This window comes from Pseudorca crassidens, chromosome 1 (assembly GCF_039906515.1).
Source record: "Pseudorca crassidens isolate mPseCra1 chromosome 1, mPseCra1.hap1, whole genome shotgun sequence".
NCBI lineage: Eukaryota > Metazoa > Chordata > Mammalia > Artiodactyla > Delphinidae > Pseudorca > Pseudorca crassidens.
Window position 1 is genome coordinate 16,158,240 of NC_090296.1, and position 18,606 is coordinate 16,176,845.

At 44.1% G+C, this 18,606-nt stretch overlaps 1 protein-coding gene across 2 annotated transcripts in view; it reads left to right on the forward strand.

Moving 5' to 3' along the window:
* Positions 1 to 18,606, forward strand: part of KCNK10 (potassium two pore domain channel subfamily K member 10) — a 141,638-nt gene that overhangs the window by 61,204 nt on the left and 61,828 nt on the right. For both annotated transcript variants that reach the window (XM_067728615.1, XM_067728610.1), the window contains exon 2: positions 5,541 to 5,875. In XM_067728615.1, the coding sequence (XP_067584716.1) occupies positions 5,541 to 5,875 (335 nt within the window). The remainder of the gene's footprint in view (positions 1 to 5,540; positions 5,876 to 18,606) is intronic.

Sequence of the window (18,606 nt, forward strand, 5' to 3'; positions counted from 1 at the left end):
GCTGAATTCATTTATCAGTTTTAATAGTTTTTGTGTGGAGACTTTAGGTTCCTCTATATAGAGTATCATGTCATCTGCATATAGTGATAGTTTTACCTCTTCCCTTCCAATCTGAATACATTTTGTTTCTTTTTCTTGTCTGAATTCTGTGACTAGGACTTCCAATACTATGTTAAATATAAGTGGAGAGAGTGGGCATCTTTGTCTTCTTCCTGAATTTAGTGGGAAAGCTTTCAGCTTTTCACTGTTGAGTATTATGTTGGTTGTGAGTTTGTCATAAATGGCCTTTATTATGTTGAGATATGTTCCCTCTCTACACACTTTAATAAGAGTTTTTATCATGGATGGATGTTGAATTTTGTCAAATGCTTTTTCTGCTTCTATTGAGATTATCATGTGATTTTTATCTTTCCTTTTGTTAATGTGGTGTATCACATTGATTGATTTTCAAATGTTGAACCATCCTGTGACCCTGGAATAAAACCAACTTGATCATGGTGTATGATCCTTTTTATGTATTGTTGGATTTGATTTGCTAATATTTTGTTGAGGATTTTTGTGTCTATATTCATCAGAGATGTTGGCCTGTAATCTTTTTTTTTGTATCTTTATCTGGTATCAGGGTAATGGTGATCTCATAAAATGAATTTGGGAGTGTTCCATCCTCTACAATTTTAGAGGGGAATATTTTGAGAAGGAAAGGTGTTAGCTCTTATTTATATGTTCGGTAGAATTCCTCTGTGAAGCCATCCCATCCTGGACTTTGGTTTGCTGAGAGATTTTTTTTATTACAATTTCAATCTTACGTCTGTTCATGTTGTCTTTTTTTCCTGACTCAGTCTTGGCAGGCTGTACATTTCTAGAAATGTGTCCATTTCCTCTAGGTTGTCCAATTTGTTGGCATATGACTGTTTATAGTATTCTTTTATGATTTATTGTATCGCTGTGGTATCAGTTGTTATTTCTCCTCTTTCATTTCTTACTTTGTTTATTTGGGTCTTCTCTCTTTTCTTCTTAATGAGCCTAGCTAAAGGTTTATCAATTTTGTTTACTTTTTCAAAAAACCACCTCTTGGTTTCATTGATTTTTCTAATACTTTTTGGTATCTATTTTATTTATTTCCTCTCTGATCTTTATTATTTCCTTCCTTCTGCTGACTTTGGGCTTTGTTTGTTCTGCTTTTTCTAATTTCTTTTTTTTTTTTTTTTTTTTGCGGTACACGGGCCTCTCACTGCTGTGGCCTCTCCCGTTGCGGAGCACAGGCTCCGGACACGCAGGCTCAGCAGCCATGGCCCACGGGCCCAGCCGCTCCACAGCATGTGGGATCTTCCCGGACCGGGGCACAAACCCGCGTCCCCTGCATTGGCAGGCGGACTCTCAACCACTGCGCCACCAGGGAAGCCCTCTAATTTCTTTAGATGGAAGGTTAGGTTGTTTATTTGAGATTTTTCTTGTTTCTTGAGGCCTGTATTGCTATAAACTTCCCTCTTAGAACTGCTTTTGCTGCATCCCATAGATTTTGGAAAGTTGTGTTTTCATTTTCATTTGTTCAGGTTTTTTTTCTGATTTCCTTTTTGATTTCTTTGTTGACTCATTAGTTTTTTAGTAGCATGTTGTTTAGTCTCTGTGGATTTGTGCTTTCCCCATTTTTCTTTCTGTAGCTGATTTCTAGTTTCATACTTCTGTGGTTGGAAAAAATGCTTGATATAATTTCTATCCTCTTAAATTTGTTGAGACTTGTTTTGTGGCCTGGCATGTGACCTATCCTGGAGAACAATCTGTGTGCACTTTAAAAGAACGTGTATTCTGCTGTTTTTGGATGGAATGTCCTGTATATATATATATCTATTAAGCCCAACTGGTATTGTGTCATTTAAGACCACTGTTGCCTTGTTGATTTCCTATCTAGATGATCTGTATATAGATGTAAGTGAGGTGTTAAAGTCCCCTATGTTATTGTATTGTTGTCAGTTTCTCTCTTTATGTCTGTTAATATTTGCTTTATATATTTAGGTACTCTTGTATTGGGTGCATATATGTTAATGAATGTAATATCCTCTTCTTGTATTGATCCTTTTATCAATATATAATGCCCTTCTCTGTCTTTTGTTACAGACTTTTAAAGTCTATTTTGTCTGATGTGAGTATTGCTACCTCTGCTTTCTTGTCATTGCCATTAGCGTGAAATATCTTTTTCCATGCCCTCACTTTCAGTTTGTGTGTGTATTTAGTTCTGAAGTGAGTCTCTTTGTAAGCAGCATATAGGTAAGTCTTGTTTTCTTATCCAATCAGCCACCCTATGTCTTGATTGGAACAGTTAGTCCATTGACATTTAAAGTAATTATTGATAGGTGTGTACTTATTGTCATTTTGTTATTTGTTTTCTGGTTGTATTTATATTTCTTCCTTGTTCTTTTCTTCTTCTTTTAGTTCCTTCACTTATTTGATGATTTTCTTTAGTGGTATGCTTGTTCCTTTCTCTCTTGTTTTTGTGTATCTGTTGTAGGTTTTCACTTGTGGTTACCATGGGGTTCATATGTGTTGACCTGTATCTATTTGTTTTTGTTTGTTTGTTTGTTTTTTTGCGGTATGCGGGTCTGTCACTGTTGTGGCCTCTCCCGTTGTGGAGCACAGGCTCCAGACACGCAGGCTCAGCGGCCATGGCTCACAGGCCCAGCCGCTCCGCAGCATGTGGGATCTTCCCGGACCGGGGCACGAACCCGTGTCCCCTGCATTGGCAGGCGGGCTCTCAACCACTGCGCCACCAGGGAAGCCCATCTATTTGTTTTAAACAGGTAGTTCTTCAAGTTCAAACACATTCTAAAAGATATACATTTTTTACTTCTCCCACATATTTTATTTTTGATGTAATATTTTTCATCTTCATGTTTATCCCTTTACTGATTATTGTAGTTATACTTGATTTTACAACTTTTTTGTCTTTTAATCTTTGTACTAGCTTATTTAAGCAGTTTATCCTCAGCCTTTACTGTATATTTTCCTTTACTAGTGGGATTTTTCCTTTCCTATAGATACTTCTTCTTGTAGCCTTTTCTTTTCCACTTAGAGAAGACCCTTTAACATTTCTTTTAGGGCTGGTTTAGTATTGATGAACTCTTTTAGTTTTTGCTTATCTGGGAAGTTCTTTATCTCTCCTTCAATTCTAATTGATAATCTTACTGGATAGAGTGTTCTAGGTTGCAGGTTTTTCCCTTTCAGCACTTTAAATATATCATGATACCCCTTCTGGCTTTTGCAAAGTTTCTGCAGAAAAATCAGCTGATAGCCATCTGGGGGATACCTTGTATATGACTCTTTGTTTTTCTCTTGCTGCCTTTAGAATTCTCTCTACCTTTTGGTGTGGGTCTGTTTGGGTTCATCTTGTTTGAGACTCTCTCTGTTCTTCCTGGAGTTGGATATCTGTTTCCTTCTTCAGATTTGGGAAGATTTCAGTCATAATTTCATAAAATATATCTTCAACCCCCTTCTCTCTCCTTCTGGGCCCCCTATGATGTGAATGTTGGTACATTTGATGTTATCCTAGAGATCTCTTAAACTGTTCTAATTTTTAAATTTATTTTACTTTTTGCTGTTCTGATTGGGTGATTTCTGTTATTCTATCTTCCAGATCCCTTCTATGTTCTTCTGTGTCACCTCATCTGCTGTTAATTCCTTCTAGTGTGTTTTTCATTTCAGTTATCGTATTCTTTGGTTCTGACTGGTTCTTTATTTTACATTTTTTAGTTCCTTGTTAAAATTCTCATCTATTCTTTTACCTAATTCAGTTAGTATTCTTATTACTAATGCTTTGAATTCTTCATTTGGTAACTTGTTTATTTTGATTTCATTAATTATTTTTTCAGGGGTTTTCTCTTGCTTTTTCAATTGAGAAAATTCCTCTGTCTTCTCATTTTCCTTATCTTTCTCTGTCTCTATGAAATTAGGTAAAAGTTACCCATTGCTCCTTATGTTGGAGCATTCCTTTACAGTCTGAGTCTGCCAGTGGCTTTGGTGGGAGAGCTGGATTTGATGTGAACACAAGCCATATCTTTCCTCAGGTTGTGCTGACAGCTATTATCTTGGTAGGAGGTGGCGATGGAGATGGAGAGACTAGGGCTGGAGCAGGTGTAAGCTGAAGCTTCTGTGCTAAGTTTCCATCATCACCCTGTGGGGGAGCAGGGTCAGGTTCCAAGTTGCTAGAGCAGAAGCCGTGAGAGTTGGGCTTCCAAACCGGCTCAGTTCCCTTCCTGTATGTGCTCTCCCCCTCCCAGCACTGGCACCCTCACTCCAGAGTAGAACAGTACTGGAGCAAGAGGAGCTAGCACAGGCACTCAGTGAGGGCTGGGGTACAGTCCGTGGCGGTCCAGTCCGTGGCGGTCCAGCCACCATCAGAGATCTGGACTGCCTCTGATGTGCCACTTGTATAAGTGAAGCAACGGCTGCCTCTGCCCTTCTCAGATGTTGCTTCAGGTTTGAGCTACCTCAGTGTCTCACGACTAAGGTCTCTCCTTGCTCATGGCAGCTTATTCCAGTGTGGAGCTGTGATGGGAGGCAAGCAAGGCTGGAATGTTCACTTGGATCAGGCTGGTGTATACACTGGGGAAGTCATGGGAAACCAGCCAGCCACCTGCTTGATTTCAATTTGCCCTCTCGTCCCTGCTTCAGGAGCAAGCCAGCACAAGCACGCTCCTCCTGAGTGGAGTCCAGGCTTCCCACAACCCTCCTGTTAGTCCCACCAGCTCTCCAGGGGGTCGTCTTCCTTATGTAGGACCCCAGGGTTGGGGCACCCAATATGTGGCTTGAACCACTCACTTCCCAGGGAGTGTCTCCACCCATGAAATCTCCCTTCTCCTCTGAGTCCCCTCCCAAGGACACAGGTCTCAACCTGTAGATGTATTTTTGATGTGTTCATGGGGGGAGGTGAATTCTATGTCCTCCTGCCTGTCTATCTTGATCTGAGTGTCACTGTGTTTGGTTTTTGACTCTTCATTATAGCAAACTCACCCTTCTTTTGTTTTGTGACCATAGACCTGGATAAAGAACTTTTAAACTTGCTGGATGCTCATCTCTTCTATACTCTTGGTATTACCTAGCCCTCAGCACTTGGACAATTCTGCTGGGTATCCTTCTCCTACCTTTTCTTCTCCAAATTGCACAATATGTCTCTTTTTAAAATATCATGGTTTGTTGTGTGTCTTACACATCACTTAACAAGGAAACTAAGGGAGAAAATGAATGAGAAATAACAGAGACATGGCTTTCAAATTTGGACCCTTGTAGAGAAATATAAACATTTCAGACTCAATTAATATTATTTTTTGTGTGTGAAAACTAGAACACCTGGTGCTCACTGTTTTAGAATTCAACAGACACCTAGCAACTGCTTGAATTCCCTCACTGCAGGCTTGGTGAACCAATCTTTAATCCTCACGTTTGAAAGCTGGCTTGAGAAAGACACCTGTGCTTTGTTTCCGACAAGTTTTGGGCTTTGTGTTTATAAACAAATTCTCTTTTCCCCTCTCACCCACCCCGTTTCTCAGTGGCCGTTCCTGCAGCAGCGCCCCCGGTGTGCCAGCCCAAGGGCACCACTAACGGGCATTACGCCGCCCCACGCCTCTCCATCTCCTCCCGAGCCACGGTCGTAGCCAGAATGGAAGGTGCCTCCCAGGGGGCCCTGCAGACCGTCATGAAGTGTAAAACAGTGGTTGCCATCTTCGTGGTCGTGGTGGTCTACCTCGTCACGGGCGGTCTCGTCTTCCGGGCATTGGAACAGCCCTTTGAGAGCAGCCAAAAGAACACTATTGCCATGGAGAAGGCAGAATTCCTGCGGGATCATGTCTGTGTGAGCCCACAGGAGCTGGAGACATTGATTCAGGTGAGCAAGGAGTGAGTCCACAGTAGAATCACCTTGGGTCGGGGGGAGAGTGTGACATTGGTTTTGTCTTTCTGGCTCACTGAGCTTTGCCGTTGGTTGAGATGCTACTGATGGTCAGGGAGGTCCTCTCTGGGAGGTGACACTTGAGTGGAGACCCGTGACAATGTGGGGGAAGAGGGGTCACATGTACAACGTAGGAGCAGGCTGTGTTTTGTATCACCTGCTTTTGCACGTGGTGGCCAGAGGCAGCAGCCGGCAAAGGGCTTTGGATTTTCAGGTTCGAGGCCACTTATATATGCTGATTAACTTTTAAATCTGTGTGAGATGCTGGGGTAAGAGGGTGGCCCAGAAACCAAAGAAAGAGAGAATTTTAAAGGAGCAGGGATGTATGAACCTGTCGCAGGTGGATGAGAATGGAGCAGAGAAAAGGGCACCAGCTGTGGGATGGGTAGGGTGTTAGTGACTTGAAAGAGGCTTTGGTGGATTTGTGAGGATGAAATAATAAGGATAACAGTAACAGGGATAATCAAGGTTGCTATTTTTGAACACTTACTGTGTGTCAGGCACTGTACTAAAGCCCTTCCATGCCTTGGATATTAAGGAAAAAAGTGCATAAAAAATGGAGGCAGAGAACTTTGGGCCCCCGCCTACAGAAACAAGGCAGAGGAAGGGGTGGGGCGACCTTGGCAGGGGTGATGTGAGGCTGGGAAGGGATGTGGGAGACAGGGAGTCATCTAAGGTGGCATGACAGGAGGAAGAGAAACAGGAGGCTTGAGAAGTGAGCAAAAGGTGGAGAGGACCGAGTCCTGGGAAGAGGGAAGGGAAGTGGTTTAGAGCCCAGCAGATGGGCTTCACCTTGGAGGTGAGGCAGGATGGCGGCCTCCAATCTACATGCCCTCCTGAGCCACGAGGAGTAGTGGTGGGGGGCGGTGACGTTTATGGAGGCAAGGGAGAGTCCCATCTTTCTGTGGGTTCTAAAGTTTGGAAGACAGAGGGATGGAAAAGACAGCTTTCACAATTCCTTCTGGCTCTGGGATTACCAGCATTGAATTCTTTTCTTTTAAAAGTTAATTAATTATATTTTTGGCTGCGTTGGGTCTCTGTTGCTATGCACGGGCTTTCTCTAGTTGCAGTGAGGGGGGGCTACTCTTTGTTGTGGTGTGCGGGCTTCTCATTGCGGTGGCTTATCTCGTGGCGGAGCATGGGCTCTAGGTGCACGGGCTTCAGTAGTTGTGGCATGTGTGCTCCAGTAGTTGTGGCACCCGGGCTTAGTTGCCCTGTGGCATGTGGGATCTTCCCGGACCAGGGATTGAACCTGTGTTCCCTGCATAGGCAGGCGGATTCTTAACCACTGCACCACCAGGGGAGTCCCACCAGCATTAAATTCTAATGGCTAAAAAAAAATTCTAATGGCTACTACCAATTAGGATTCTGTAGGATTCACAAGTCTGGGCTGGCTTATTTATTTATCTATTTCCAGCCACACTGATAGGGTAGGGGAATTCTGAGGCTGCTTATGATCTGGCCCCTTCATAGTAGTTGTAGTCTTTTAAATTAGTTTCTATAATCTGACTTGACTCTTAGATGAATAGAAATATACATTTTTTTCCTGGAATACATATGGTTTCATACCTATATCCTACAGTTTTTATTAAAAAATAAAATCTGGGCTTCCCTGGTGGCGCAGTGGTTGAGAGTCCGCCTGCCAATGCAGGGGACACGGGTTCGTGCCCCAGTCCGGGAAGTCCCAGCGGAGTGGCTGGGCCCGTGAGCCATGGCCGCTGAGCCTGCGCGTCCGGAGCCTGTGCTCCGCAACGGGAGAGGCCACAAGAGTGAGAGGCCTGCGTAGCGCCAAAAAATAAATAAATAAATAAATAAATAAAATAAAACCTTACAATTCTAAAGGTCAAGGGGCAGTGTTTCATATCACTCTTTCTTAGATGGCCTTGTCTTTTTTTTTTTTTTTCTCCTTTCATGGTAAAATGCTACCAATCTGTCACTAATCTGTGCCAGATTTAAGGCTCATAAAGGCGTAGGGAATGGAGGAAATAATTCGGGAGTAATTTTCAGTAAGGAGCTTATTATACATGCTGTGGTGATATGTGGTGAGATCCTTTTTATTTAGTTGCAATACATGTAATAACCTAAAAGGTGGTCTGAATTGAACTGGACTTGTGCCTGAATTTTCTTTCCTTAGACAATGAGATCTTGAGGAAAGGGATCATATCTTATTATCTTTGCATCCATGTGTAGCCTCTGCATGGCTTTACATCTAATTACTACCCAATAGAGAAATGCTTTTGGGATGAGCTATCAAACTAAATCTATAACACTGGTGATGCCATGAGACATCTGAGCTTATTCATGCATTTATTTATTAATTCCGTATTTCTCTATTGTTCATTCTTTGGCCTTTTCCTTTATGAAAGAATTCAGTGGCCAGAATGAAGGACAGAATGGAGGAGGGTAGAGATTCTAGTTCTGGTGTTGCTGTTAAGACCCATCCTTTGACCTCGAAGATTTCTCTGTGAAATGAGGGTGTGTGTGTGTGTGCGCGCATGCCCTTGAGATCATTTTTATAACAATTAAAACATATACCCTTTAGTAGGCACCCGTTATGAGCTAGGCCTCTTCTACCCATCGTCTCATTTAATCTCTCCAACAACCTTCTAAGTTGGTATAATTATACCCATTTTACAGGTAAAGAACTGATGCTAAAAGAGGTTGAGTAACTTTCCAACCACCAACATGACAGAGCTGGGATTCAAAGTGAGGTCTGCCTGGCTCTACCCTGCCTCGCCCAATGAGTCTGCAGCCCTTGAAGTAGTGTTTACTTTAGCATAAGCTTAACTCTCTCTTAAACATTTGCTTTATGTTCAACACTTTCCAGAATTTTAGCAGAGTCAAAAGGCATTGGAGTTCTTTGCTCTTTAACAGAAAGCATTTCCTCTTTTTTCCCTTTATACCCATTGACTATCAATCCTGGACATGGGATACTTTAAGATCTCCATCTACTCTGATATAAGGATTTATACTGGTGTTTACTTACAGTTTTTTGTAGGCTAAGCAGTTAAAAATGCTGAACCTGTGTCAGTCAAGAATCAAATTATTATGGTTTATAAATAAGATGAAAAGACAACCCTCAGAATGAGAGAAAATATTTGCAAATGAAGCAACTGATGAAGGATTAATCTCCAAAATATACAAGCAGCTCATGCAGCTCAATATCAAAAAAACAAACAACCCAATCCAAAAATGGGCAGAAGACCTAAATAGACATTTCTCCAAAGAAGATATACAGACTGCCAACAAACACATGAAAGGATGCTCAACATCACTAATCATTAGAGAAATGCAAATCAAAACTACAATGAGTTATCACCTCACACCAGTCAGAATGGCCATCATCACAAAATCTACAAACAATAAATGCTGGAGAGGGTGTGGAGAAAGGGGAACCCTCTTGAACTGTTGGTGGGAATGTAAATTGTTACAACCACTATGGAGAACGGTATGGTGTTTCCTTAAAAAACTAAAAAGAGAATTACCATACGACCCAGCAATCACACTACTGGGCATATACCCTGAGAAAACCATAATTCAAAAAGAGTCATGTACCACAATGTTCACTGCAGCTCTATTTACAATAGCCAGGACATGCAAGCGACCTAAGTGTCCATCGACAGATGAATGGATAAAGAAGATGTGGCACATATATACAATGGAATATTACTCAGCCATAAAAAGAAATGAAACTGAGTTATTTGTAGTGAGGTGGATGGATCTAGAGTCTGTCATACAGAGTGAAGTAAGTCAGAAAGAGAAAAACAAATACCGTATGCTAACACATATATATGGAATCTAAAAAAAAAAAAGGTTCTGAAGAACCTAGGGGCAGGACAGGAATAAAGACACAGACGTAGAGAATGGACTTGAGGACACGGGGAGGGGGAAGGGTAAGCTGGGACAAAGTGAGAGAATGGCATTGACATATACACAGTACCAAATGTAAAATAGATAGCTAGTGGGAAGCAGCCGCATAGCACAGGGAGATCAGCTTGGTGCTTTGTGACCACCTAGAGGGGTGGGATAGGGAGGGTGGGAGGGAGACTCAGGAGGGAGGGGATATGGGGATATATGTATATGTATAGCTGATTCACTTTGTATACAGCAGCAACTAACACACCATTGTAAAGCAATTATACTCCAATAAAGATGTTAAAAAATTTTATTATGGTTTACCCTTCACTGATTCCTTCATAGGATGAAAGTGTCCACACTTTTGGACCAGGGGGCATCCTCTCCACTCTACACCTCTCAGCAGCACTGTATGTAGTGCTCATAAGAAACACAGTGTTTGGGAGGGTTTTCAGTGTGGTGTGTCCTAAGATGGAAAAATAATATTATTGTATCTCACCGATATTTTTATTGTTGTATGTGGCTGGTCAATGGTTTATCTGGTAGTGTCAGGACTCTTGGCTGGATTGAGTGAACCCCTCATAAAGCTAATCTGGAAGGTGTAATTCATGTTATTAATAATAAAAACAGAATACCTGGAACAGATTAACCCCTGTGAAATGCCTGGATACCTTAAAAGGGCCATAGCTGGGGAGGGATTTTCCAAAGACTTAAACCACTTTTATGAGGTATCATAGGACTCCGGATGTGACAGGTGGGTCACCATCCCTGACCCAGATGCTGCTATGGAGGAGACTGTTTCATTCATTAATTCATCTATGCATTCTTTAAGTTGCTACGGAGCTTCTGTTACATCAGGTAACATGCTAAGTGTTGGGGATAGAAAAGATGAAGATAAAATACACCTTGAGCAAGTCGTGAACTTCTCTGTGATTCCATTTCATTATCAATAAAATGTGCCTAAAATCCCTCACCCTTAGGATATTTAGAGGATTAAGTTCTATAATTCATGAGAAGGGCTTTGAACTGCTCTTGGCACGTGGTGCACACTCAAAAAAAAAAAAGATAGATATTGCTGCTGCTGTTTGTAGTATTATTCAAGGAGCTCAGAATTTCAAGCAGTGATTCTTAGTGGGGAGCGGGGGTTGCTTCCAGGGGGCATCTGACAACGTCTGGAGACATTTTCAGTTGTCACAGTTGGTGCTACAGATGTCTAGTGCGTAGAGTCCAGGGACGCTGCTCAACATTCAGCAATGCCCAGCATATCCACTCATAACAAAGAATTATCCAGTTTCACGTGGCAGTAGATTGAGAAACCCTAGAGGAAGAGGCATATAAACCAATAACTAGAATTCATCGGAATGGAGCTATTTTTTCCCCAGTTTTATTGAGATATAATTGACATATATCACTGTATAGGTTTAAGGTGTACAGCATAATGGTTTGAACATTTATTGTGAAATGATTACTGCAGAAAGTTGAGTTAGCATCCATCACCTCATGTAGATCCAATAAAGGGAAAACTTTGTTTTTCCTTGTGGTGAGAACTCTTAGATTTATTCTCTTAACAACTTTCACATATAGTATACAGCAGTGTTAACTATACTCATAAAGTTGTACATTACCTCCCAAGGACTTACTTATAATTGGAAGTTTGTACCTTTCCTCCAACTGGCCTTTCCCCACCCCCTATCTCTGATCTTTTTTCCTATGAATTTTTTTTTTTTTTTTTTTTTTTTGCGGGACGCGGGCCTCTCACTGTTGTGGCCTCTCCCGTTGCGGAGCACAGGCTCCGGACGCGCAGCCTCAGCAGCCATGGCTCACGGGCCTAGCCGCTCCGCGGCATGTGGGATCTTCCCGGACCAGGGCTCGAACCTGTGTCCCCTGCATTGGCAGGCAGATTCTTAACCACTGTGCCACAAGGGAAGCCCTCCTATGAATTTTTTAAAAAACATTTCACATGTAAGTGAAATCATACAGCATTTGTCTTTCTCCATCTGACTTATTTCACTGAGCATATCCTCAGGGTCCATCCATGTTTTTGCAAATGGCAGGATTCCTTCATTTTTTAATGGCTGAATAATATTACATCATATATATGTAAAACTCACAACTTCTTTATCCATTAATCTGTGGCCACTCAGGTTGTTTCCATGTCTCGTCTACTGTAAATGCTGCTATGAACATGGGGGTGCAGATACCTTTTCGAGTTACTGTTTTTGTTTCCTTTGGATGTGTTCCCAGAAGTGGAATTGCTGGATCATTTGGTAGTTCTGCTTTTAATTTTTTGAGGAAACGTCATACTGTTTTCCGTAGTGGCTGCACCAGTTTTCAACCCCATCAATAGTGCGCGAGGGCTCCCTTTTCTCCACGTTTTCCCCAGCGTCTGTGATCTTTTGTCTTTTCGATGATCACTGGAGTGGCACCCCAGTGAGGCAAACAGAGGTCAGGGAAGATTTCGTGGCCATTTGTCTCCTTTAGTCCCTACAACGATTCTATGAGGATAGTCTTTTGTGCCACTCGCAGAGGAGGAAACTGAGGCAGCAGGAGGTTAAGTTACACGCTCAAGGATACCTGATTAGTGAGTGGAGGATCTCAGATTCACTCCTGGGCAGTCTGACCACTGTCCTGTTCTCTTAAACACCACGCATGGGAACAGAAACGTGCAATACGGAAGGATTTCATCATTCAGGACCCACCGTGAAGGGTATCGGCATGTGGCGCCCGTTGAGAGAGGTGCAAGTGGTCCGTGTGCCTTGAGCTGAGAGGTGTGGGCAGGTGGTGGGAGATGAGCTTGGGACGGGGGCAGGGGCTGGATTTGAGGTGCCCAGAGAGCCTTGCCGAGCGGTTTGGGCTTTGTGCTGCGGGAAGTGGGGGAGTCACTGAAAGATTTAAGAAGGTAGGGACACGATGGAAACTTTCTTTGGAAAGGTAACTCTCTGAGCGCTGAGGATGTAGGGTTGGAGGAAGGAGAAATTGGAGGAAGTAAGACCAGTTCGGAAGCATATTGGGACCTCATCGGTGGGCCATGCTGAGACACAGTGAAGGGGCCACATTTAAGAGAGTCTGACAAAGCAAACTTGAAGACGACTCGTGTCCCGTTCAGCAAAGATGTCTGGAGTGCTGCCCTGTGCTCCGCCTTCCTTCCTGTTCAAGCAGAGGCCATGTGGGTCAGGGGAGCCCGGCGAGCGGCACCCACACTCTGGAGTAAATCTTTTTTCTGCCCGTGGGCTGTGTGACCTGGGTCAGAAAGGGAGTCACCCCAGGCCTCAGCTTCCCTTCTGTAAAATGACGATTATGATAATAGTGTCCACTTGTTAGGGAGGTCTGAAGATTAAACAAAAAAGCTCAGCTACTTTGAGCTATTGTGATCGCTACTATTTATTTGTTAGGGAAGGCAGGAAAAAGAAATATAGAGAACCCCTAAATTATTATTATTATTTTTTAGTGAAACAAGTAAAGTGTTTATTAGGAGGAAAAAGAGTATGTGTGGATAGACACATGGGCAGACTCAGAGAGAGTCGTGCCCTCATGGTAGTTTGAATCACCTATATGGGGCATTTCTTCCAGGTTTCCTTTGGCCAGTCATCTTGCTTTGCCTGGTTCTGAGTCCGTATTTGGTATATCTCAGGGTCCTCCCAAGTGTGTGCACGCATCTCTTAGCCAAGATGGATTCTAGCGAAGAGGCCTATGGGTAGGTTGACATCACTCCCGTTTTGACCTCCAAGGAGCCTTTCTGCACATGTGCAGTAGGGAAGGTCTCCTCGACCTCGACAATGAGAAATATGTGGTCTCTATCTTTTTTCTGGGCAGGGCTCAGCCTCTCCTATTGTTCTCCTGATAAATATTATCTTTATCTTGGAGTATCTGTCCACAGGGGACAAACTCCAGCTGCTCAGCCTGGGGCCCATCTATCTCCTGCCTCAAATCCTCCCTGAGAGACATAGACCCCGAGAACTCTTTATTGGGAAGAAGAAGGGCAAATGTCTGTCTTCTGTACCTTCTTCAGGCTGGCACGGGGCTCATAGACCCTACCTAGTTGGGGTCACGGAGCTCTGGCCCTGTCTCATTAAGGGCCCCAGCATGACTTCCGTTGTTATTTCAGCAGGATATGCTGTGGGGAGTAGAAACCCTCTAAATTATGCGCATCCTGGGGTTCCGCTAAGGGAAAAGAGAAGAAAACTCCTGAAATGCACTTTGGGGCTTCAAATCCTAAATTTGATTTGCTTCGACTGTTAAAGTGTGAAGTCCCCTTCACAGAAATGACTCCCCTGAGTGCTGAGTTGGGCTGCTAACACTATTTGCTGTGTTGATGTGGCTTGAGCCCAGGGAAGTAACCTAGCAGTTTTCTGTGTCATTTAGAGGCTTACCCTGCCACCTAGATAATCATCCCAGCTTTGATGGGGACGCTTGGCCTCAGATCTATTAGGCAGACACCGGGGCTGGCTCCATGATCTCTGTTCAGCCTGACTGTTCCTCTGTGTGGTTTGAAACACATATTGGAGAACCTCAGAGACCCAGAAGGCTCAGGCAGCCCCAAGGAGTGGGTCACTCAGACAATGGGATGACCAGTGACTCCAGAGTGTGAGTGAGTGAAAGGGCCTGCATCCTCCAGGCCTGTTTGCTATTTATCCCTCAGTGAGGCACGTCCATCTTCTAGTGTGGTGCCCTGGGGCAGGCTGATTAACCTGAACTGGGCTTCAGCAGTTCAGTCCACAGAGGACACAGAAGACCCATTCATCTCTGGAATCTTACCCTTGAGACTCCGTGAGAGAGTCTGCAGATGACAGTAGTAGGGAAATTTCCTGCAGAGCTGTTGTAATAATAAGAAATGGCTACCACTTATTGGTTGTGTGCGTTCCTCTAGGCATGTTCTAAGTGCTTCAATCCTTGAATTCATCTAACCCCTGCAACAGACCTACAGGTAGGAGCTATTGTCATCATTCAATTTCATGGATGAACAAATAAATTCTAAGAAATTAAGTAATTTGCCCAAGGCCACACAGCTGATAGGTGGTTAAACTGGGATTTGAGCCTTGGGATGCCAGACTCCAGAGCCCATACGTCTAAGCACTGTGCTAGACTGCCCACTTGTGTCAACGGTCAGTACCCCCTACGCTACGTCTGAGCCTTTTCTTAAAGGTTTTACCCCAAGGAAAAGATTGGAGGGAGAAAGAGAAATTTTTAGGGAAATGTGGGCTGACACGGTACCATAGCACTCTAAATATGGACTGTTGTGTTTTCAAAGAAGGGAGTGTCAAGGAGGGGAAAGAGCACGGACATTGGAGTCAGATAGACTTGGTCTTTAGCACTCTTAAACCTAAGGCTGCTTTTCCTATGATAGGGATGGTGCAGTCCCTCTTCATTCGGAGTAATGGGAGGAGGGAGTGAGTTAACCCACGTAAAGTGCTCAGCAGAGTATCTGGCATAGAGTTGGCATTTAGGAAACACTATTTCCCCCTGTCCAGCTTTCGTCTCCAAACATCTTATGGAAAAATCCCAACAAACTTTTTTGGCCAAACCAATACATTGAATAGGTTTTTTATTTTGTTTTTTTTTTTTGTTTTATTTTTTGCGGTACGCGGGCCTCTCACTGTCGTGGCCTCTCCCGTTGCGGAGCACAGCCTCCGGACGCGCAGGCTCAGCGGCCATGGCTCACAGGCCCAGCCGCTCTGCGGCATGTGGGATCCTCCTGGACCGGGGCACGAACCCGTGTCCCCTGCATCGGCAGGCGAACTCTCAACCACTGCACTACCAGGGAAGCCCCTGAATAGGTTTATGAAGTCGCAGTTTCCATCAACTCAATTAGGCAGTCACTCCATCCCAAGAACTCCTTTACCCTCCATGCTCTCACAGGCCACAATTGCTTCCTTCCCTGCCCCCAGTGCAGTTGTTTTAGAAACTTCCCACATGACTCATCTTGGAGAAAGCAATAAAACATTCAACCTCTGTAACCGCCAAGGGACAAAATCATGAGGCTTCACTGACTGACAGGGGAGGGAAGAATGCTTCAGCCTGCGTGGATGAGGGTCTGTAGTGGTCATGTGTCAGGTTGTGACTTTTTATGTTGATGGGTAGGATCTTTGCCACTGGTTTTCACCGTATGATCGCTTAGGAATTTTTATCCTTTGCTAATAAATGGTTAGAGTCTTGGATCCTTTGCTCAGTACTGGGGCCTCAAGATGTATTTGATGGATACTGTTTGACACCACTGATTAAGTCCTGACTGTGTGCAGGCTTGGGGCAAGGCAGTTTACATGTGTTCCTGAACCTCATTTTCACTCCCCATTATTCCAAGTGGTAGCCGCTGTTACTGTCCCCATTTACCAAGGCTAGGTGTCCTGGTTAAGTCCTCGCAACTAGCTAGTGGCAAAAGTGGGCCTGGAATCTGGATTTTCCAACTCCAGAGCCCATGGTCTCTTCATCATGCTCTATCCCTGGCTCGACACAATGGGGCTGAAGAGTGTGTAATTGTATCAGGACAAATTCCTCCTAAGGGAAAATCCACTTAAACCACAGAATGGGAAAGCTCCTTCCTGAGAGTCAGTGCTTGCTTTCTGACACAGATTCCTGTTCTCCTTCTCCCCTGGATTTTTAACGCTCCCAGCATATGGAGAGCATCCGTGCCAGGGCCAGGTGCTGAACTGTGGGCCTCTGGTATAGTGACTCACTTCACTGCTGGCGGAGGAGTTAATTTGAGATATGGGCGGCTGCAGGAGAGGACTGGGTACAATGCTGTGGTCCTGGGCATGGACCTTTGATGTTGTCATGGTGACTGAAGCTGCTATTCTGCAGATAAAGGGAAGGCCAGAGATCTTGAGCTGTCAAGATTTCTCCCCACAAGCAGGAGATATTGGTTAATTTGCATGACCCATGAACATGTCCCAAGGCTGTGACATTTACCATTCTCTTCTGCCAAACCCCAAATCACTCGCTCACTCACCTGCTTACTCACTCCCTCATTCATTTATTAATTTGACAAATTTATTGATTTACTCAACGCTAAGTACTGAGGCCATGATGGTGAATAAAAGGCAGACACGGTCCCCGACCTCTTGGAGCGTTTATAGCTAGGATGGGCAAACATCCCAGCTTTTGTGGATATGAAATATTTGTGAACAGTGGCCCTTTTCCTCTCAAACGTGGTTTGAAAGATAAATTATATGGTCACCCTACTGATTGGTAGTGGGAGAGGCAAACCTTATGCATGTAATCACAGAAATAAGTGTAAATAAAACCAGATGAATGCTGCAAAGGGATGGGGGAACTAGAGCTGTGAGGCACGTGAACAGACCTGATTAGTAGGACAGGGGTTCTGGGCGGAGGGAGCTGTCAGGCCCCTGTGGGTGGAAGGAAGCCGGGACGTCTGGGAACTTGAGAGAAGGGGAGTGTAGGTGGCCGGAGGTCCATTAACAAGGGGAGATTCGTAGGCATTTAGGTTGGAGACAGGCAGGGGCAACACCCTGCAGGGCCTGATGCTGGATTTTATCCTAAGAGCGCTGGGAAGCTCTGGCTGTTTCAAGCAGCAGGGTGACGTGATCCAATCAATCAGTCCATTGCCATTTTGGTCCCTCTTAGAAGCCCAGAGTATAGCAGTGGTAGTTATGAGCTGGGTTTTAGTCATCCGTTCATCCATTCATCAGCTAAACGTTCATGGAGTGCCAACTGTGGCACTTTGCTAAGTGTTATGCTCTGGATTTCTGAACTGATTTATCCTCAGAGATGCCAAAACTCAAGGCCTGGAAGAAGCCTTCGTGGGCCTTCCTGGTAGCATCAAACACTCACATTTGCCTCTATGCTTATTAGACTCTATTAGCTAGTCATCATTTTCTCACCTGTCTCTTTCCCAGGATTGTGAGCTTTTTGAGGTTGAGTCTGTGTCTTTTATCCTTGTATCCCTGATGCCTGGCACAGTGGCTGGCCCGTAGAAGTCGCTTACAGTTTGAGAAATGAATGAATGGTGCTTGTATATCTGTTTTGGAGACCAAGAGACCTTCGTTTATTTATTTTATTTTATTTTATTTTGGCTGCACCTGAGGCTTGCAGGATTTTAGTTCCCTGACCAGGGATTGAACCCAGCCCACGGCAGTGAAAGCACCGAGTTGTAACCACTGGGCCGCCAGGGAACTCCCCTTTCATTTAGAACCTTCACAGAAGCAAAGCAGAAAGTGATTTTGTTTCTGTGCTCTAGAAGACCTTTCCTCTCGGTCTGGTTGTCGAGAGTACTTCTTCGTGTTCTTTATGCATGAGCAGATTCCCTTGGTGTCCATAGCCCCAAAGTTTTACTTATTTAAGAACGTAATGATTTTAAGGAAAGGATGGCGCCTGAGACATCCGTTCAGCAGCCAGTGGAAATCCTTGCTGTGAGTGCGTGCAAAGCCAGATGAGCCTTCTCCTTCCCTGCCCTGAACTCTCCCTTCCTCCAAGCAGCCTTTTGTGCAGGAAGTTTGGACCGCAGCCGAGGCAGCAGGTGACCTCTGATGAGCGCAAGATCGGCATCTTTGTGCCCAAAGATGCAGCTCTGGCAAGTTGAAGCAACTCCCCTGGCTGTTGCCCTGAAGTCAGAGGCACTGCCCTCTCTTCAGCGAAGTGGTCATGCAGAAGATCGTTCAATGTGTGCAAGATCGGGCTTGCAGCCCCTGGCCTGTCTCTACAGGCTTACACTTCATTATTATTATTGTTTTTATCCCTGGGGTTGTTGAGTCCATCACTGTTTAGGGAAGAAGATCTAAAGCTTTTAAGCCAGAAATTAAAGAGCTAATGGCAATTGGCATGATACTAGAAAAATGAATTTGCAAATGAGAAGTCAGTGT